This window comes from Gossypium hirsutum, chromosome D05 (assembly GCF_007990345.1).
Source record: "Gossypium hirsutum isolate 1008001.06 chromosome D05, Gossypium_hirsutum_v2.1, whole genome shotgun sequence".
NCBI lineage: Eukaryota > Viridiplantae > Streptophyta > Magnoliopsida > Malvales > Malvaceae > Gossypium > Gossypium hirsutum.
This window is the reverse complement of record NC_053441.1, coordinates 4,544,582-4,564,616: the sequence shown is the minus strand read 5'-3', so window position 1 is coordinate 4,564,616 and position 20,035 is coordinate 4,544,582. Positions and strand designations below refer to the sequence as shown.

At 36.5% G+C, this 20,035-nt stretch overlaps 5 protein-coding genes across 6 annotated transcripts; 1 reads left to right on the top strand and 4 right to left on the bottom strand.

Annotated features, from left to right (window-relative positions):
• Positions 1 to 929: 929 nt before the first annotated feature.
• LOC107906887 (DNA-3-methyladenine glycosylase 1) lies at positions 930 to 5,033 on the bottom strand. 2 transcript variants are annotated; one of them, XM_016834029.2, is made up of 7 exons: positions 4,880 to 5,028; positions 4,638 to 4,787; positions 3,584 to 4,371; positions 2,830 to 2,887; positions 2,659 to 2,742; positions 2,442 to 2,583; positions 930 to 1,823 (listed from the first exon to the last, which is right to left on the bottom strand). In XM_016834029.2, the coding sequence occupies exons 3-7, from the start codon at positions 4,068 to 4,070 to the stop codon at positions 1,455 to 1,457; spliced, it is 1,140 nt and encodes a 379-aa protein (XP_016689518.1). In that variant the 5' UTR covers positions 4,071 to 4,371; positions 4,638 to 4,787; positions 4,880 to 5,028; the 3' UTR covers positions 930 to 1,454. The 2 variants fall into 2 exon arrangements, with proteins under 2 accessions (XP_016689518.1, XP_016689519.1); XM_016834030.2 differs by having other exon boundaries at positions 3,731 to 4,371; positions 4,638 to 5,033.
• A 2,041-nt stretch (positions 5,034 to 7,074) lies between these two features.
• LOC121217576 (26S proteasome non-ATPase regulatory subunit 9) lies at positions 7,075 to 8,805 on the bottom strand. The gene is made up of 5 exons (XM_041093218.1): positions 8,471 to 8,805; positions 8,291 to 8,351; positions 8,070 to 8,165; positions 7,598 to 7,952; positions 7,075 to 7,273 (listed from the first exon to the last, which is right to left on the bottom strand). The coding sequence occupies exons 1-5, from the start codon at positions 8,609 to 8,611 to the stop codon at positions 7,252 to 7,254; spliced, it is 675 nt and encodes a 224-aa protein (XP_040949152.1). The 5' UTR covers positions 8,612 to 8,805; the 3' UTR covers positions 7,075 to 7,251.
• Positions 8,806 to 11,613: 2,808 nt separating this feature from the next.
• Positions 11,614 to 15,156, top strand: LOC107906891 (transmembrane 9 superfamily member 10). Its single transcript, XM_041093213.1, has 7 exons — positions 11,614 to 12,135; positions 12,522 to 12,686; positions 12,773 to 12,882; positions 12,967 to 13,075; positions 13,179 to 13,291; positions 13,401 to 13,551; positions 13,643 to 15,156. The coding sequence occupies exons 1-7, from the start codon at positions 12,025 to 12,027 to the stop codon at positions 14,798 to 14,800; spliced, it is 1,917 nt and encodes a 638-aa protein (XP_040949147.1). The 5' UTR covers positions 11,614 to 12,024; the 3' UTR covers positions 14,801 to 15,156.
• Positions 14,764 to 17,391, bottom strand: LOC121217574 (MDIS1-interacting receptor like kinase 2-like). Its single transcript, XM_041093214.1, has 2 exons — positions 15,839 to 17,391; positions 14,764 to 15,733 (listed from the first exon to the last, which is right to left on the bottom strand). Exons 1-2 carry the CDS (start codon positions 16,743 to 16,745, stop codon positions 15,333 to 15,335), a joined length of 1,308 nt encoding a protein of 435 aa, XP_040949148.1. The 5' UTR covers positions 16,746 to 17,391; the 3' UTR covers positions 14,764 to 15,332.
• LOC121216726 (probable leucine-rich repeat receptor-like protein kinase At1g35710) lies at positions 16,813 to 18,115 on the bottom strand. Its single transcript, XM_041092128.1, has 2 exons — positions 16,898 to 18,115; positions 16,813 to 16,842 (listed from the first exon to the last, which is right to left on the bottom strand). The coding sequence occupies exons 1-2, from the start codon at positions 18,113 to 18,115 to the stop codon at positions 16,813 to 16,815; spliced, it is 1,248 nt and encodes a 415-aa protein (XP_040948062.1).
• Between the last annotated feature and the right edge of the window lie 1,920 nt (positions 18,116 to 20,035).

Here is a 20,035-nt window from a genome sequence, read left to right as displayed (position 1 = left end):
TTTTAACAGTATGAAAAGTTTTGAATAATTGAATGACCATTTAGTAACTTTTTGAAGTTGAGTGACCAAAATATAAATTTACTAATAGTTCTTAGTTGTCTCAAAATTACTTTGATTTTTTTGAGAACGATGGTAGGATTGTCTACCAAAATTAAAAGAAAGAAAATTAGAAAAATGATGATATTAGTTCAATTTGACATCTGCCCAACTCACCTTTACATGTTTCTCATATGGCTGAATCCTAACCTGTAAGAATTTCAATGATAAAAAGGAGTACAAGTTCATTTGCAGTCAATGAATGATGTACCTGCCTGCATCTGTTAAGGCTGGTATCGAGAACACCAAGGCCTCCCTGCAGGAAAAGGGTAATTTCTATTTGCTATTTTGTACATTAAAAGGCATTTCTTCATTTATATTTTGAAAATTTATTGAAACTTTATATTTATCTTACTGTGGAAGAAATGGATGATGTTTTAAGTGGATATCAAACCTAGACCTGTTGCTGAGCACATCTAGTAATTATATTAAATATTCATCATTTTTATAATAAAGGTTTTGAAAAGTTAATCCTTTCATGATCTCTTACTTCCATTTTGAAGCTACAAAGATATACATGCAACTCTTCTGAGATGGTTTTTTTTTTTTCTTAATGAAGTTCATTTTTCTGTTAATCTATGTTATTGCATTGCAACAATGCATTCCTCTTAATCCAGGACTTGGGCCATTGTTCATTTATATTGGAACGGTCGACCATCTACTATTTACTTTTCTGATCTAATGCAAAGCTCAACAAAGCATTGGAAGTTTTCTAGTGTTTTCTCAGACAAAAGCATCCATCATCAAGCCATTATTATCTCAACAAGAAGCAAAGGAAACAGAGGTACCCTACAGCATTTGTAATATTGGGTCCAACACAACAAACAAGCATGCGTAGTAAAGATGGGACTCCTTCAAGACACAAAAATGTTTTACCCGGCCCATTTAAAGCAAACCGACTTTTGTCAACTGTAAGTTTTAGCTGTCCAGCAACTTACAAGGTTTGAGTCCACACCTTCAGCCAGTCCCACATAATAATATGATGGTAAAGAAACTGATGGCCACAGATCCAGTGGCAAATCTAGGCAGCAGCAACCGATGCCAGTGTCGGGTATGTAAAAGATGATCTTTACTTACTAAACTTTTTCAACTATACAAAAGAGAAAAAGAAAATGGTGAATCATAATTTAATACTTTTATGACAAACAGGCAGGCCCCCATCAACAGCACATTTCACCGGTTAACTTTTAATTTACTTTCCAGAAATCTCTAATCTGGCAAAGTCATTATGAGCAAGTATTTAACAAACCTTTATATGCAAAAGACACTTACGTTATTACCCAAGAGTAAGTGTATTGAATCAATTAATGTGGTAAACTGATGGTCGAACCTGGAACGCCATCTACCACCACCCAGCGTCATTCGGTGGAGAAACTCAATTCATCGATAGCTACGGACAATTCTGTGTTGATCACATTAACAGTTTCTTTCTTTTCAGTCGTATCTTTGGTTACATTTTCTTCTTTTGCTTCTGCTGCAGTTATACATTCCTGGAATCTGAAACAACTTGTGAGATGGTCGTTTGTTATTCCCGCCACTTGCATGAAAGAGTAGATGACTGTCGGCCCAACGCTTCGGAAACCTCTTCTTACGAGATCTTTGCTTATGACATCTGCTTTTGGGGTCTTAACTGGAACCTGACGAGGGTATCTGAATCTGCTAACTATAGGCTTGTGGTTCACAAAACTCCAAATATACTGGTCGAATGACCGAAACTCATCTATAACCTGGCATCACCAAAACCTACAAAAGGTCAGTTGCAATGATGGAAAGTACTTACTTCAGTGACAAGAGCTAAAGGTTGGCAATGGAAAGTAATTAATCCATATGAATGACTTGGGACTTACCAACTATGCGAGCTGGCATCTAATGGAAGGGAAATTTTAAGTCTTGTCATTAAAATAACATTAATATGTCATCAAATTGTACATCTTAGTCATTTGGTATTTTTGTTCCATATGATTCAGAGAGGGTTTAGGACCACTATTTAGCTGCTTTTTATCTAACCTAATAAAATAAGTGATCACTAAGCACCTTTTATTTTTTGTTTAACTACTTGCTAGAACAAGAAAGAACAAAGTGAGCGGTCCTAATATTGAGTGTAACGGTCAATTCAATGAATTTTGCATCAAGAAATATGTGTGTAGCATAAGGCCAGAAGTGTGATTTATCTTTCAAGATAGCATTGAATTATATCTTCCACTGTTAACCAACTCTTTGTCATATTCTATCTGGTATGCAGGACTATTACTAATTTATTCTACTTATAAGTGATTCACGGAGCGCTACCTTTCATGCCAACCGAGGTAAAAAATAATGGTTAAAAGAAGAATGAGATGATCTACCTTAGATATTTGGCGTGCATTCTCAACAATAGCTCGCAGCATTAGTTCTGATAACAAAGAACTTGCCACGCTACCATGTGCTATTAACTTCTTCTCATTCAATTTTGATACAGCAACAGGATCAAAATCCATAAAAACTTCTCTGCATAAAACATAACAGTTCAGCAATGAGTCTGCTTATTCAATGGAGTAAATTGAACTTACAAGGAAACAATACCTAAATATGTGCCTTTTGCTTAGGATAGCAGACCATGTAAGTTCAGATAATGAACCCGAGAGTACAAGCAGCTCAAACAGTTTCCTGCATGTGGACAACAATATCAAACGAAATTTTATTGTTAGAGAGACAGCCCTTTTGATAAGCAAACAGATGGATGAGACCACGTACTTGTCATCATGTACAGGAACTCCCCACTCTTCATCATGGAAAGCAGCATAACTTGGATCTGATACCGAAAAAACACAAATAAGTACGCAGAAAACATGCGATAAGAGGAATCAAAGGATCAACGAAACCAAAGTGGAAAGCTTTCATTAAATGAAATAGAACTCCCTCCATGGATTAGAGATGACTTGAAAACAATAGTCTGTTAGACAGTCTCTCACTTAGAATGTAATGCCTGAACCTCTGAAAGTGCAACTAATTCACATTTATCCTATTACTGCCATATAATGTATTTGGTGATAACCATACAAAACTGAAAAATGTAAAGTAAATGGATAGTTCAAAGGCACTGTTTTACTTTTGCATAGGTCAAGAACTTGAGATGCCACCTATGGTTCATTTGGATAAATTCTGAACCCTCCTGGCGCACTATAACTATACTACTCGAATAACCTAATACTGCAGCTGGGATTTGAGAACATGAAAAGTGTGAATTATACAATGCATTGCTTTGTTCTTGGTGCAGAACAAAATAAATTATATCCTATTCCGTATGCCCATGGCCGTGGCCATCCCAAATAATTCTTTTGTTTATGACAGTAAGAAGGTATATGCAGGGGAATTTGCCTAACATGATACTTAGAGGAGCTTCTGCAGCTATAACTACAATTCAAAGCAGTCTTGGGAAGAAGATGTTAACAGAATTTCTAATCAATCATGGAATAACACTGACAACTTAGAGGACATGGGAACACACCTGTATTTGGTGTCACCCATGTGCATCTCCTCTTATGATGTGAACTATTAGATGACAAATCCAAACTGTCATCAGAAACAAGACTTTTCGGCTTTGATGCATATGGCTTCCTCCTACTTCCTAAACTACCGCAACGACTTAACCTACCAGTTGATGCTCGACTTTGAAATGAATCTGTGGAAGCATCCGATGAACATGAGGCATTTAGCGATAAACTAGAATGTAATAGACGTTCATGGCGGCGTAGCACTGAAGGAACACTCAGAGAATGAGTTATTGGAGAAAGAGAATTAACAGTTGATGATGGAAGTGCTTTTTTCTCCTCTACTACAGTCACCTCAACGGAAGACTTTTCAACCTTCTTCGAAGGCTTTGAAGCTGGTTTTCTAGCACTCAACGAACCAGCTTTGTTTCCGGCAGGTCCTAGTACAGGCCTTGCCTCAGAATCGGTCACATTCATCGACCTCAATCTTGGAGCACCAGACATAGGTTAAGAAATCTATCAAATCAACACTAATTATTAAGGGATCTCAGTTTTTTCTTTTGAAAACCTCAAAACAGTCCAAAGTTCACTCACTTTATCAGCTCTTTAGTTCATTCCAATCCTCAACATTGTCAATCCCACCTCAAAATTATCAGAACTCACTAATAAAATCCAAAAAGCAATCACATTCCTCATAAAGGAAAAGGTTAAACAACTTCATCAAACCCTTCAACGCCAACAATTGCATAATATTTTGAGCTTACAGTACACACATTGATCTTAGCTTTTCACCCCACAAGATGTCCTACAAAGTTAAAAACAAGGTCTTCAAATCAGCATGAAAACACAAAAGAATGAATACCCAAACCAAAGTTAAACAAAAATGAGATTACTTTTTTAAGAAGTAGAAGCTAAAGGTTCAAACTTTAAACTTAAAAAAATTAGAAAAGAAAAAGGAAAAAAAAAAAGGGATCATGTTGTATATTCATTTAAAGCATTCGAATTTAGCTTAAAAGAAAATAGAGATTCTATTCTGCACTGTGGAAACGAGAGAAAAAGTTATTCTGTTACCCCAAAAGAAAAGTGCTTTCAAACTGTGCCGTTTCCAGTCACTCTCTCAAGGAAGAAAAAAAGCCAACACATTTGCAAGCATCTCCATACTTTCTTCTTTCTTTTTCTCGAATAAATGCAGGAAAGTGACCGAGAAAATTTGATTGGAAACTTCAAAAAAAAAAGAAAGTGTTCGATCTATGAGAACTGGATTACTGTCTCAAAATTACTATATGAATAGCGTAGACAAAGAAGTAACGAACCAATGAATGGAAGATAAAGAAAAGTGAAGATTGGCCTTTTGCTTGCTGTATTTTATATGAGAGTGACCGGTTCTATATATAGGTTAATGAAGGTTTGGTGTACCAAATAAGCATAGAATAGGGGGATCAACTTATTTTTTAATGTCTGCAACTGGATTTCATTTTATGAGAAAAAATGCCTTTAAAATAACAAAAAATGATTAACTTGCTCGATATTAAGTTATACAACTCAACTTAGGGGACCATCCTCCACGACAATAATTATATGTAGTATGCCCGTGGTAATGGAATTTGTTCCAAGTTTAGCAGCACCACGAGAGGGAAGAATAAAGAATTGTAAGGTGAACAGTAATTGAATTTGACTTTGGTTTGATTTGATATTTTTTGGTTCTGGCTTTTTACTTTTACATTCCAAGTTGAGATTTCATCGTATGACAACGACCAATGGAAACCCAGTTTTTTTTTCTTCTGGTCCAGTTGGGTTACCAAGAAATTCAATGGTTGTTAATTCTAAGCGTGGCCCACGCAGCTAACTCTTAATTGAGTTTTTCATGAGTCTAGGCTAAAATTAAGCGAATGGCTTCAGCTTCATTCTGGCCTCTACTAAGCAATTAATCGCAGAAACGTCATTTAGGGTTTTCAGCACAAAGATCAATTTAAGGAACTTGCTCAATACGTTGCCTGTTGAAAAGAAGAAAAGCTTGCTGTCACCAGGTATCGTGTTTGCACCACCATTTCCACAATAGGTATGTTTACAAAGTATTAACCTCTGCCTAAATCCAATTTTAGCGCTTGAAGGGAGATGTGTATTAACCAGTCCAATTTCCCCAAATGACAATATTTCATCTAAGAAAAAGCAACTAATATTTAGGTGAGTAATCTACTCTTGTCTAACCTATTTAATCTGTTAAACTTCTTTAAGATGGGTCCAAAATTTTATTATCTTTATGGTGTGGGGTTCGAGAATAAAAATAGAATTTAAAACCAAGTAATCTTCTAATGCTAAAAGTTTAACTTACTGATCCACTTACTCTTGAATTTATCAAAGTGCATATATGGATTATTATCTGATAGTGGATATATGCCGCATTTCAGCTGTAGTGGATATGAAAGTGGGAATCATCAACCGAGAAACAAGGGGGAAGAAATGAATCAAGTTTTCTTACCCAACACTTTTAAATAGATATAGAGTAAACTATAATTTACATGGGGTAGGCTGTAGGCATTTGACCTAGTGCAGGAACGGGAATGTTTTTGTCATATTTTATTGACAAATATACTTTTAATATTGTACAACAGAAGAAAAGTTAGGATCAAAATTAAAGAGGTGAAAGGAAGATTTAGACATAAAACTTGAAAAGCAAAAGCGAAAGCAAAGGAAATGCTACACAAATCCCTTTCTTGCTATCAATCAAGTAGAGGAGGTGAAAAAGGGAGATTTCATTCTTAAAACTTGAAAATCATAAATTCAGTCATTGGTCTCAAGACTCTCAACTCATACTAGAGAGGGCAATGTATCAAATCTTAAGAGACTTATTTGACATGGGATGGGGTGGTGGAGAAGGCAAAGTTTCTCAAGACTCAAATCCCTACCTTTCTTTGTTTGAACACTTCAAATAGTGCAAATGTTTATGGATTCTTTTTCTCACTCCCATAATTTTACATTCTGCGTCAGCTTTCATTGAAAGCTAAACCAAACTTACACTGCAAACAAACCCAACCTCCCTCCAACCAAGCCTACAAATTAACAGTGTACATAAAACTTTCAAGCCCCTACAACCCTTCCCTAAGATATAATCTATATCACCGGCTACCTCATATGTAAGCATCTGAATCTGATCTCCATGTAACCATGCTTCAAAAATCTCAATTTCAAGTTGACAAACTATTAGTGAGGGGCTAGTTTGTCATGTTCCTTCTGATAACTCTCACTAGCTAATATTAGGGGCTTCCTAGTTCCTATCAAGAAGAATGGCTTCTTAAGAACAAGAACTCAATTAATCATTTAGCTGAAAAATCAGTCATTTCTCCTTGAACCTACGACTCTGAAACACCTACTAGAAATTAACTTCATTCATCTTGACATAGATTTGAGTTGTACAAGCGACAGAATAACAGCAGCAGTAGCTTTCCTTACCTCACAGCACACAGAATAATGAAGGATCAATCTAAAAGCTTAAAAAAACCCCATCTCAGCAGTGCAAGAGAAACATTGGATTCATTCAAAAACAAAATATTTGGCATATCCTCAAGAATCCAAGGTATATATAGACGAAAAAAAAAAGTCATGTCAATGTGCCTGTCTGAGTGTTGTCTAACAGATAAACAAAGGCAACCAAATTGCTGTATTCTGATCCATTGATGCAGCAAAATCACATGATACGAAAATGACATCTGCATAGATCAACATCATCCACAAATTAGTAAATATTCCAAAGTGTGTAAGTAGGCAACGCTAAGCAATTTATTTTTGCAGTTCATGCATATGTTAAGCAACAATATTCACTACAGCAATAATCTATAAGCCCTACTTTGCTCTCCTACTGATTGCATAAGTATATATTACTACTATTCATGACCAATCATTATATCTGGCCTCAACTATTTTCTTGAAATTGAATATTTGTTTTAAAAATCTAAACTGAAGGTATAGATGTAATGACATGATTTGTAATTTAAGGCTATTACCAATAAGCAGATTAAGTAGAAATGACATACCCTAGCAAGCCCCTGCCTTGCCATGTTCTAGGAGTCAATGATAGATTAAGCAATGCTCCTTGTCTCATGATTATGACAGGTACGGGATGACCCTGATTAGCCTGAGCTTCAGAAGCAAGTCGTTGTAGCAAACTATCTCCAGCTTTCACATTACCAAATTTCACAATCTGGTCTCCAAGTTGTAAACCATCCTCAGCTGCTGGAGATGCATCAGCTATTTCATCAACCATTGCAAAGGGCATACTAGAAATCATATCCACATCATTGGCACTCGAAGAATCCCTCAAAACAAGGTTTTGCAAGGACGCTGATGCACCAGCAGTGGCAACTGATGCATTTTGATTCGTTTCAACACCTATCGGATTCGTAAATAGGTAATTTTAAACTTCCATTGGAAAACATAAGGTAATTGGAAGATCATAGCAGAAAATCATTTATCTAAACAAATGGTGCAAGAAATTGGGCTACTAACCTGAATCTTTAGGAGTTGAAGTGAGTTTTGCTGAATGCAAAACTTGAATATTAACATTAATTTTTTCTGTAATTTCCTGGTGATCATTTTTCAGTTCTGCTCAAATTAAATGAAAAAAAAGTTGCGAACTTTGTTAATAATAATATACTTAACACAAACCTTCCTCAAATGCACTAACTCTACCATCCTAACAAATATGAAAATAATAAACTGGAGCCTACCAGCAAGACGATGCCGTTGTGCTCGAACAACTGGGATGTCAATATCAGCACGAGGAAAACCCTGAAAATACAGAAACCCTAATTTCAAGAAATAGAAAAGATTGGAACTTTCAATCCTAAAAATGAAATTGAAGTAAATAAAAAAATATGGATATCCAAATAAAGAGAAAAGGAAAATACTTCGGAATCGACGAGGTTGCCAGAGAGACCAGGACCCCCAGGTTGACAAAGCTGTTCAATTATGGCGTTCATCTCAGCCTCCATTGCACTTCTCTTGTCCATCAGCTTCATCGTCTCCGATTTCAGATTTGCCCCTACCATTCTTAAGCGTAGTTCTGTAAGGTTTTAGAACTAACTTGGCGGAAAATAAAATAGAGTTTATGGGGTTTTCATTTTCTGGGAAAAAAACCACTGTATATATCGTGAGGACTTGCAAGGCGAAGGCACGTGATATAGGCAATTTGGGCTGAGATTAAATTGATTGGGCTTAGGATTTTTTTTCCCAATGTCCGGTGGCAATGCAATAAGCCGAATCAGACATGAGATGCCCTTTAAAATGATGTCAATTGTCAATGCCATCCGTCATCTGCACGAGCTGATGATTCATTACCAAATCTCAATTCATGTCGAAACATGGTTTGTGCTTGCTAAGGATTTAACCACAAGGAACTGTTTCTTCGATACAATCTATTTGTGTCTCTGCAGCTATCTCAATCAGCTTCTCATTCTTTTCCTTTTAACGTCTTTGTTATTCACTAAGTAACATTGTTTATCTACGCTTAGATTTTATTTACTACTTGTTTCTTTGTGTTCTCCAAGAGCCAAGTTCGTGGCACACACTCTCGCTGGCGTCACTCTTGGTCATACTCAACCTTCTAATATATAAAAAATTCTGTTTTAATTTATGTTACACGAATTCGAGTGTGAGTGTTGAATATGAGTATGTATTTGACACAATATGATTAATTTTTCTAAGTTAATTCATGTATTTGGAAAATCTTCAAAGTCATATCTCTATATCCGTGTGTGGAATACAAGTGTTGGATATAAATACTTCATAAAAGTTAAAAAGTCCTAACACTATAAATTTTGGTTGCTGAAATCTTAGAAGGGGTATTTATCTTTCTTAGAAAGCTGTCAACTTTGATTGTTTGGAGATACAAGTTCTGTTCTTAAAAACCATTGACCTTTGACTGTGGATTGATTCTTTAAAGGGCTTCTAAAAGTTTTATGTGCATGCCATTGGTTGACGAGTGTAGGCGCAATTCTGAAATAAAAGGAGCAAGAATTAGCTAACTACGTTGGTTAGCTTTTAGTATGTATGTTATAAGATGACCCTAGTTAGATCCTTGGATTCGCTTTTTCCATTGATTAATTTTGATTAATTTTAGTATGTATGGGTGTTGCTGCAACATCTGTAGATTCCCCTTATCTCATCCATTTGTGCTACAAACCCCCAAGTGGACCTATTAAAGCTAAGTTAGCACTAGTTGGAAAAGGATCAACTCTTGACAGGTAATTTCACATATACTTACATAAATATATTCTAACAAGAAGATACATGTATAATTCAGTTACTTTAGGAAACAAAACAAGGATAGAGATTAGATGCCTGCCTTTTTTCTTTTCAAGTTTATATTGCTTGTCCTAAATGTTGTTAGTGGTGGCCAAAATATCAAGACCGGACTTGGTTGCTCGACTGAGACCATGAAAACTGACACGGGAGGTTCTGCGGCACTTCTTGGTACAGCAAAAGTCCTCGGGCAAATCAAACCCCCAGGAGCAGCTTTTCTTTATTATGTTTTTATTTGTTCTTTCATTTTCATTTTCTTTTCCAATTTCCGCACTGGATCTTTTATGTTGCATCTTGCGAAAACATGACACGTGAGACCTGGAGATATTATCAAAGCTTTTTTTCTCCTAAACCTTCCCAATTTCGGGCACACCAACAGGTAGCCTGGCATTGAATAGCTCATCTTCTTTTCTGTGTTAGTTTACCACAATCGAGTATCTGCACTTAAATCTTCTTCATCATAGTGGCTGAGCTCTTTCCTGTTCGCCTGTTTCAATTACATATGTGCAGAGAACAAGGTGTGGTGGGAGATATGAGGCTAATTATCATCATTCAAGCTATGCTACAGTATATGCTTATAGAAAAAATAGCTATGTAATTGATTTATAAAACGCTTATAATAAATCAGCAAACTTTAGGGATAATAAGACAAGATTTGATGTTAAGAAAGGGAGATTTTGCCTTTGAAAAAAAGTGTTCTTACTTTTTGTGATGATAGTTGTTATTTAAACTACCAGTTAGATCCAACATCTTAAGTTAAGCGTAGTGGGATCATCACACCTAATCTAGAGATTGATCACTCACCAACAATATAAACACCAAATCTCATATATTTAAATGAACCTTTTTTTTTTCTAATAACAATTTTAGAAGTTATTGCGTTTGGGTTTTGATCATAATGTGCATGGACAGATCCAGTCCTTTCATGTCTATTCTTTGGGTTTAATGAGCTTATAACTTAAATACCCTTTTTTTCTTTATATTAAACACATAAATAAATAATTAATGAAATCGTAATAAATTAATTTTGATCTTATTATTTGATAGGGAAAAATGTGAAAACGTAATTTATAATTTATTAGTTTATGTCAATTATTATAATATTAAAAGGGAAAATGTATCAGAATCAATCATACACGTTTTAGAGGTCTAAACAAATTTGCTTCTCTGGATAAATCTGATAGATATTAAGAGTTATTTAGGTAATTTATATGATGTTTTTTTAATTTTTATATTTAATAAATTGATTCATTTAAAAAAATAAAGTAATTTAGTCCCTTTTAAATTCGAGAGTGAGCAATCAAGAATAATTAATCATGGTGTTCACTACTTTATCGAGTTATCATACTTTTGGTTGGTATAATAGCCTTTAATAATTATACATTCTATCAATTTTATCTTAATTCTAAAAAAAAATTAACAAGTTTAGCCTTTACTATTTACATATTCTGTCAATTTAATTCTGATTCTAAATTTGTTGAATTTTTAGAATCAATACCAAAATGATAAAATTTGAAAGTGTTGAAGGTTAAAATTATTATTATACCAATTAAAAAGTAGGATAAATAAATAAAAAAGTAAACCTTTTTAATTGTCCTTAATTGTTCACTTTCAAAATGGATAGGGACTGAATTACTTTTTTAGAGGGGTCAATTTGACCAATATCGAAATTAAGAGGGACCAGTGAGGGTTTTTACCAATTATTTATTATTCTCATAAATGCGCTATTCAATCTGAAAATTCTTCCTTTGTCAATAATAATAATAATTTATTCATGTTTTCATTTCTAGAAGTAGACTGACATAAACACAAAGAACATATGTAAACCGTATGGCTCCAAACAGTCACCGTCAAGGTCACCTGATGAAAATCAAGACCGTACATCGGAAATCAGAGAATTAAAATCAGACGGTTGGTGACGAGGGAAGGGGGGGTCCCTCTATAAACGTATAGTTTCTGACTGCTCTCTCTCCGCAGGGCTTTCGTCTCGTGCTTACCAACGAACCACCCTTTTTCTTCTCTCTGTCCTTCACTTTCTCTTCATTTCTTCCCTCACAAACAAGAAAATTCAACTCAGTAAAGTAAGGGTTTTTTCTTTCTTCTTTTTAATTCCTTTGGAAAGTGGGAATCTGGGAAACGGCTCTAGATCCGGACAGAAACCATGGCGGGTCATAGGTTTGACGTCGCATGGACCTTCTCTTTGGTAGCTCTCTTCTTCCTTCGAGCCCATTGTTTCTACCTCCCTGGTGTTGCTCCTGAAGATTTCAAAAAGGTCAGTTTCATCACATGCATGTAAGTTAATGTTTGCATTATCGTGTGCTTTGGATCTTTGGGTTGACTTGGATTTTCCGTTCTGTTATTGGGTTTTGTTTAGATCTATGTTTTATGATCTCTAGAATAGGTGTTTCGGTTTAATGAATTTGGATACGATGATTCTTTGGAAATTAAGTCTGTTCAGTTTCAAGCTTTTATTTTTTTTCCCTTAGTTCTATATGGTCAATTTGGCTTAACATTTGAAGATTATATATGAAATTTGAATGTTGATTAAAGCTTACTGAATCTGTCATTCCCAATTATCAGTCTACGGGATCTTTGCTTTAACCAAACTGGTGGTTTATTGTAGTTTTGTTTACTATTCTTGTCTCTGTATTTATGCAGGGAGATCCATTGTTGGTGAAAGTGAATAAGCTGACTTCAACTAAAACTCAACTTCCTTATTCCTATTATTCCCTACCCTTTTGTCGGCCTGAGCATATAGTTGACAGTGCAGAGAATCTTGGGGAAGTCCTCCGTGGTGATCGTATCGAAAACTCTCCTTATGTGGTGCGTTTGGACTCTAAGATCGCTTCTTTATATCTCTTTTCTGGGCCTTGTTTTTTCAGTGATTGAGAGGGATTATTTGTTTACAGTTTAAAATGAGAGAACCACAAATGTGCAATATTGTATGTCGTAAAATTCTTGATAAAAAAGCTGCAAAGGCTTTCAAGGAGAAGATCAACGATGAGTATCGAGTTAACATGTGAGGATCTCATTCTTGATAATCTTATTTGTAGTTTTCCCTTTCTTCTTTTAGTAAGTAATATCTATGATATGTTTGCAACAGGATTTTGGATAACCTTCCATTGGTTGTTCCTATAAGAAGGCCTGATCAGGAAAATGCTGTAGTGTATCAGTATGGATATCATGTTGGTCTCAGAGGACAGTATGCTGGGGTAAGTGCTAGATTGTTTGGCATCTATTTAGAACTCTTTTTTTTTTTATCATTTTTCCCATTTGATGATGCAAGCAGTGCTGGTTTGGTTTCCGTACTTGTAGAGCAAGGAAGAAAAACACTTTATCCACAATCACTTGACTTTTACAGTCAAATATCACAAGGATCCATTGTCAGGCTCTGCAAGGATTGTTGGATTTGAGGTCAAACCATTCAGGTTAAAAAATTTCATTCTTTATGATGGAGGCATATCTGTTACCCTCTCTTACCACTGGTTTTATTTTGTACATTTCTTACCGAACCAATTTCATGAATGTACAATGCAGTGTTAAACATGAATACGAAGGTGAGTGGAATGAGAAGACCCGTCTGACAACCTGTGATCCCCATGCAAAACGTGCTGTTACTAGTTCTGAATCTCCTCAAGAGGTTGAAGAAAAAAAGGAGATCATATTTACATATGATGTCGAGTTCCAGGTCGGCCTTGTGTCTCTCTTTGTAAAATGAGAATACCATGCCACTTGCTATAGTTTGGCTAATCAACAAGCTACTTCTTGTCATCTTGCAGGAAAGTGATATAAAGTGGGCATCCCGATGGGATACCTATCTTCTAATGGCTGATGATCAGATCCATTGGTTCTCAATTGTTAATTCATTGATGATCGTACTTTTCCTCTCAGGGATGGTGGCTATGATCATGCTTCGAACTCTTTATCGGGATATCTCCAAGTATAACCAACTTGAAACCCAAGAAGAAGCCCAGGAGGAGACAGGGTGGAAGCTGGTCCATGGGGATGTTTTCAGGCCTCCAGCCAATTCTGACTTACTCTGTGTGTATGTGGGAACAGGGGTTCAATTTTTTGGTATGATTCTTGTTATGATGATCTTTGCTCTCCTCGGCTTTCTGTCCCCCTCAAATAGAGGTGGGCTAATGACAGCCATGCTCCTACTCTGGGTCTTCATGGGCCTGTTTGCTGGATATTCCTCAGCTCGTCTCTATAAGCTGTTCAAGGGAACAGAATGGAAGAAAACTACACTCAAAACAGCATTTATGTTCCCTGCAACTGTATTTGCCATTTTCTTTGTCTTGAATGCTCTGATATGGGGCCAGAAATCTTCAGGGGCGGTGCCATTTGGAACCATGTTTGCATTGGTATTGTTGTGGTTTGGAATCTCAGTACCACTCATTTTTGTGGGTAGTTATTTTGGTTTTAAGAAGCCAGCAACTGAGGATCCAGTGAAAACTAATAAGATCCCAAGGCAAATTCCAGAACAGGCTTGGTACATGAACCCAGCCTTCTCCATCCTAATTGGGGGTATACTTCCATTCGGGGCTGTTTTCATTGAGCTCTTTTTCATCCTCACTTCAATATGGTTGCATCAGTTCTATTACATATTTGGCTTCCTCTTCATTGTCTTTGTCATTCTTATTATCACTTGTGCCGAGATCACAGTCGTACTCTGCTACTTCCAGCTATGCAGTGAGGATTACCTATGGTGGTGGAGATCATACTTGACTTCGGGTTCTTCAGCATTTTACTTATTCCTCTATGCTGCCTTCTACTTCTTTACAAAGCTTGAGATCACAAAGGCTGTATCTGGGGTTTTATACTTTGGGTATATGTTGATAATATCTTACTCATTCTTCGTGCTAACTGGTACAATTGGTTTCTATGCTTGCTTCTGGTTCACAAGGCTCATCTACTCATCTGTGAAGATTGATTGATCTGATATTGCAACTTGAGGAAGATTTAGTTTGTTTCATTACAAGGATGTTCAGATTACACAAAACAGAGGAAATCGGCGAATTACCATTTGGGGTTCAGTTTTGAATCTTTGATCATAGAAATTGTTAATTATCTTAGCCACCTCCATACAGGTTCTATGGTGGTTGTTGGCTATGTTTACTTGTTAATTGGTTCCATTACTATTTTGTATAAGACCCTTGAGAGATTGTTGAGAAATCTCTTCTAGAATTGAAGGATCCATGTATTCACACGCATAATAGTCCTTGCAATTCTGTGAAGAATGAATTCCAAATTTGTGTCCTTTAAGGATAATAAAAGAAATTATCAATTCATACGTCTCAACTGTCTATATGCTAACCATTTATTTTTTGGTCGATGTCTTCTAGGATTCAGACAAATCCAATTTGGATAATACAAACTAATTGGAACATCAAGTGATAAAAACATGGGAAATCAAGGAAATGCAGAATCTGAACAGAACCAAAAAAAGGGAGTATTTCATGCCAGGCTTCAGGATGTATAACAGCTGGAATCAAACAATTGGCTTATTGTTATTGTGTGAAACTGCTTCACCGAGGGTGGGTTCCGAGTTGACAGCTCCTGAGAAACTTGTTGCATACTTGGTCGAGATTGTGGAGTGGCATGTAGGCATAAAGATGCAAGTTTTACAACAAAGACCACTTCCGCTGCTATTTGTTCCCTAGGAGATGGAAGACGCTGGTCTAACAGAGCCTTCAGTAGTAACTGATTGAAGGGTGCTGATGATGAACATGATGGTGTGAGTGAAGAAACTGATGATGACAGAAAAGATATTATATCCCCAGGATGCCTTCCCATAAGCGTTTCCAGTGTCACCACTCCAAAGCTAAATACATCACATTTTTCATTCACTTGCATGGTGTAAGCAAGCTCTACAAAAGAAAAAGCGAGCTCAAGTGCATGGTTATGACTTCAGCTTGTGTTTAACAATTGACTTTATCAACAATTGTAGCTTAAAAAATGAAAACAAAGCATACCTGGAGCAGTGTAACCAAAAGTGCCTTTAAATGAGGTCCAATTGGATGAATCAGGCTTAAGAAGCCGGGCAGCGCCAAAGTCTGCAACGTGAGCCTCATAGTCTGAATCTAGCAGAATGTTCTTGCTTGAAATGTCACGATGGACAATAGGAGGGGAGCAGTCATGGTGCATATAGGCCACAGCATTAGCCATGCCTTTGACAACATTTACCCTCTTAATCCAATCAAATTCCATTGCTTGTTCATTAATCCTCAGTATCTTCTCCAGGCTTCCCCCTTCCAAGAACTCGTATACCAAAACCAAGTGTTGGGGATAGGAACAGAAACCATGAAGTTTCAGAATATTGCGATGGCGTATTTCAGTCAAGGCCCAAATCTCACTGTTGAAAGCTTTCTGATCTCCCACCCCACCTTCTGGAAGTGGGTGAAGTTTTTTCACAGCTACAATTTGACCATCAGACAATTGTGCCTTGTAAACACTTCCATGTCCCCCAACTCCAATGCAGTATTTGGAGTCAAATTCTTCAGTTGCTTCAACTATGATTTTGTACATCATTTTCCCATCATAGTTACAAACTGAAAACAAATTATCACTAGCTACTACCCTTGGTGTGTTCTCGGTATTCCTTTCTCTTCGTTTTGAAGAAGAAAGAATCCAAAAGACAACAAATACAAGAAGCAGTGTGAAAAAAATAGGGATTAAAGTTGCAATCACAATTTTGCTATTCTTTTTCCGATCAACATTACTGCTTAATTTTGAAGAACATACTTCCAAACTTGTGATATTGCCGCACAAGCCTTTGTTGTTTCTGAAAGCCTCAAATGAAGCCTCTCGAAAGGCCTTGTTGTCTGGAATAGGACCCTCCAACTGATTGTCGGATACATCAACAGATGTTAAGCTTAACATATCATCAAAAGTTGAGGGAAAAAAACCGAAGAGCTTATTGTGAGAGAGGTCAGCTTTTCTAAAGTTTTCAAGTTCCCAACTTCCTTCGGTATTTTACCTATCAGAAAATTCTGACTGAGATCAAGAATTTGAAGAAAAGACAAGCTGCCAACCTCAGAAGGAATTCCTCCACTCAATCTATTGACACTCAAGTTCAGTTCCAAGAGACTTTCACACTGCCTCAACCATATTGGAATGGAGCCATTTAAGTTGTTTGCCGCCAAGTTAAGATGAACAAGACTAGATAGCATTCCCATTTCAGGAGGAATACTTCCTGACAGATGATTATCATTCAGCATTAATTTGAACAACAATTTTAGCTCTCCTAGTGCCTTTGGAATGCCTCCAGTTAGATGATTTAAAGAAAGGTCACATACTCGTAGCTGAGTTGCCTTTCCAAGTTCTGAGGGTAGTTCACCAGAGAGATTATTGTTAGAGATCCTTAGGTTTGTTAGATTGTGGCACTGACCCCATTTCGATGATAGCTCACCAATCAATTTATTACCACTCAGATCAAGATAGTCCAAGTTTGGGTATATGCCGAAATCTTCAGATACATTCCCAATAAGTTGATTGTGTTCAAGCCGAACTCTGTATAAGCCGGTACAGTTCTTCAAGCTCTTGGGGATTGGACCTGTGAAATAATTGTCATGGGCAGTAAAACTTTCCAGTACTCCGCCAAGGCACACCTGTTGTGGTAAATGGCCAATCAAGTAGTTTTCAGAGACATCAAAAGCTACCAAACTTGTAAGATTGTTCATCTCTTCTGGAATGAAACCACTGAGACTGTTGTTGAACAGTATTAGCTGATGAAGGGATTCGAGTTTTCCTAATTCCCAAGGAATCGAGCCCTGTAACTTATTACATTGCAGGAATAGTTCAATGAGATTGGTCAAGTTTCCAATACCAGAAGGAATAAATCCTGATAGTGCATTAGAATGAAGGTAAAGATATGACAGGTTTTTCAAGTTTCCTATAGAAGCAGGGATTAAACCCGAGAGATTTGCGTTTGCCAATTCAAGGTCAATGAGAGATCTCATTTTTCCGATCTCTTGAGGAATCGAACCATGAAAGTTGTTAGCAGAAAGGTAGAGACTATTTACTTTGGTCAGGTTTCCTATAGAAGCAGGAATTTCACCACTAAGACTATTATTGGACAAATTAATCTTTTCAAGGGAACCCAGCATTTCAATTTCTTTTGGTATGGACCCCGAAATTTTATTGTTATAAAGGCGAAGAACAGATAAGTTGCTTAAGTTTCCAATAGAGGGAGGGAGAGAACCGACCAGATTATTGTCAGAGAGTGCAAGTTTATACAGGGACTTCAACATTCCAATTTGTTGAGGTATAGAACCAGAGAGCTTGTTTTTGTGTAAGTAGAGAAAAGACAGGTCTGTCAGGTTTCCTATGGAAGGAGGGATCGAACCTGTTAGGATGTTACTTTCCAGATAAAGCTCTGAAATAGACCTTAACTTTCCTATTTCAAAGGGAATATATCCAGAAAGATTATTGGAAGACAAGTCCAGGTATGTTAATCTAGATAGATTACCAACACCTGATGGGATGGTTCCCCTGAGATAATTGGAGCTGAGATCAATAACATTAACATCATGTTTGGTTTGGTGTATTGGCTCCCTAATTGGTGGGCCCCACCTAATCCGGGTGTATTACGTCGTTTGGTTTGGTGTATTAGTAAAACGCACTTAATCCGTTACCTTCCTAATCGGTGAAAACCACCGATTTCTATTCCCTCTTTTGCCCAGATTGGCTACCGATTCAGCATCACCTCCCTGATTTACCCTCCCCCGATCCCCTTTGTTTCTCTTCTGTTCCTTCATCCGATTTCCTTCCTTGTTTCTTTACTTTTCTTTTCTTCCGATTTGCTCCCACTCCATTACGCCTCTTTTCTGCCGATTTGCTCCCTCCTTTTCTTTTCTTTTCTTTTCTTTTTCTCTCTGCCACTCTTTCGATTCCCTTCTCAACCAGTCGATCTTTTTTTTTTCTTGTTCTCTCTGTCACTCCGATTGCTCTCAGTTGGTGGGTCTCCAGGTTTCTGCAACTGAAAGGTAAAGGAATGGAATCACTGTAATACGCTTCAACTCTCTTTTTTCTTTTCTTTTCTTTTCTAACTCTCTTTTTCTCTCTGTAATTAGTGTAACAAAGGAATCTATGCCTTAGTTTTATGAATGTTTTCTTGCATGGAAGTTAGGGTCCCAACTATTTAATTTAATTTTATAAGTTGATATTGGTGCAAATATTTATAATCGAATGAGAGTGGTAGTGAAAAGCTGTATAAAATTGGTGTGATCTTTTGAACTCTGATGAAGTATGAGTTGAAATATAACAGTGGGTTATCTTCTTCAATAAAAAAATTGGAAGAATATATAAAATATACTTTTTACTGATTCAATTTGATTTTTAATAGGTTAATTTAAAATCCGGTTCTTACATGATCACCAAACTAAATGAGCAACTGATTGGACCAACCCAGTAAATCAGTCCAGTCCCATTTTTTTAATTTCATGGTTTGATGCAAAACAACAGAGGTAAAGTATAAAACAGTAGCAATAAGTAAATGTGAAAAAAGAAGTCAAAATAGTGGGAAACATTCCCATAGCTCAGCGCTCATTCTCTGGTGAAATACTATCAAGCAAACTGTTGATCCAATGAAATAAAGAAGATCTGAAAGGGTAATAAAGAAGATCAAGCAAACATGTTCTTAGTATCAATGGCTGCCTTGTAGTGTCTTTAGCTTTTTTCTGCATGTTAGCAGATTCGAATCACTGCCTTGTTAGTGTAGTGACTTCTTCATCGATTATTGCACTGTTAACCTAATCGGTTTCCCCTTTTCCGATTACAGGTTGTTCTTCATATAACTCTGCCCCGATCAAGTCAGTACAGGTTAGTTTCCCGGATTGCATGTTTCTATTGCTGTTTATTTCAAATTTCTGTTTATTTCCCTTTGAGTCATCGTATGTCATTGAAGTAATAGAGATGTTTATCTTCATCTGTTGTGCATGTATACGATTGAAACTTTATTTGTTATCTCAGTCTCTGTTGTCATTGATTCCGTTTATTATGTTCTTCATCATTTAGCACAGGAAGATACAGTGGTGGGAATAATTTCATCGATTTTTGCTATTGTCTGATTAAATCTTGATTAAGGATGATCTTGACAGTGCTGCATGAAAGAAACATTATAAAGCATTATTATTCTATACTACCTTTAATCCATAAGAAACGATAAGAAA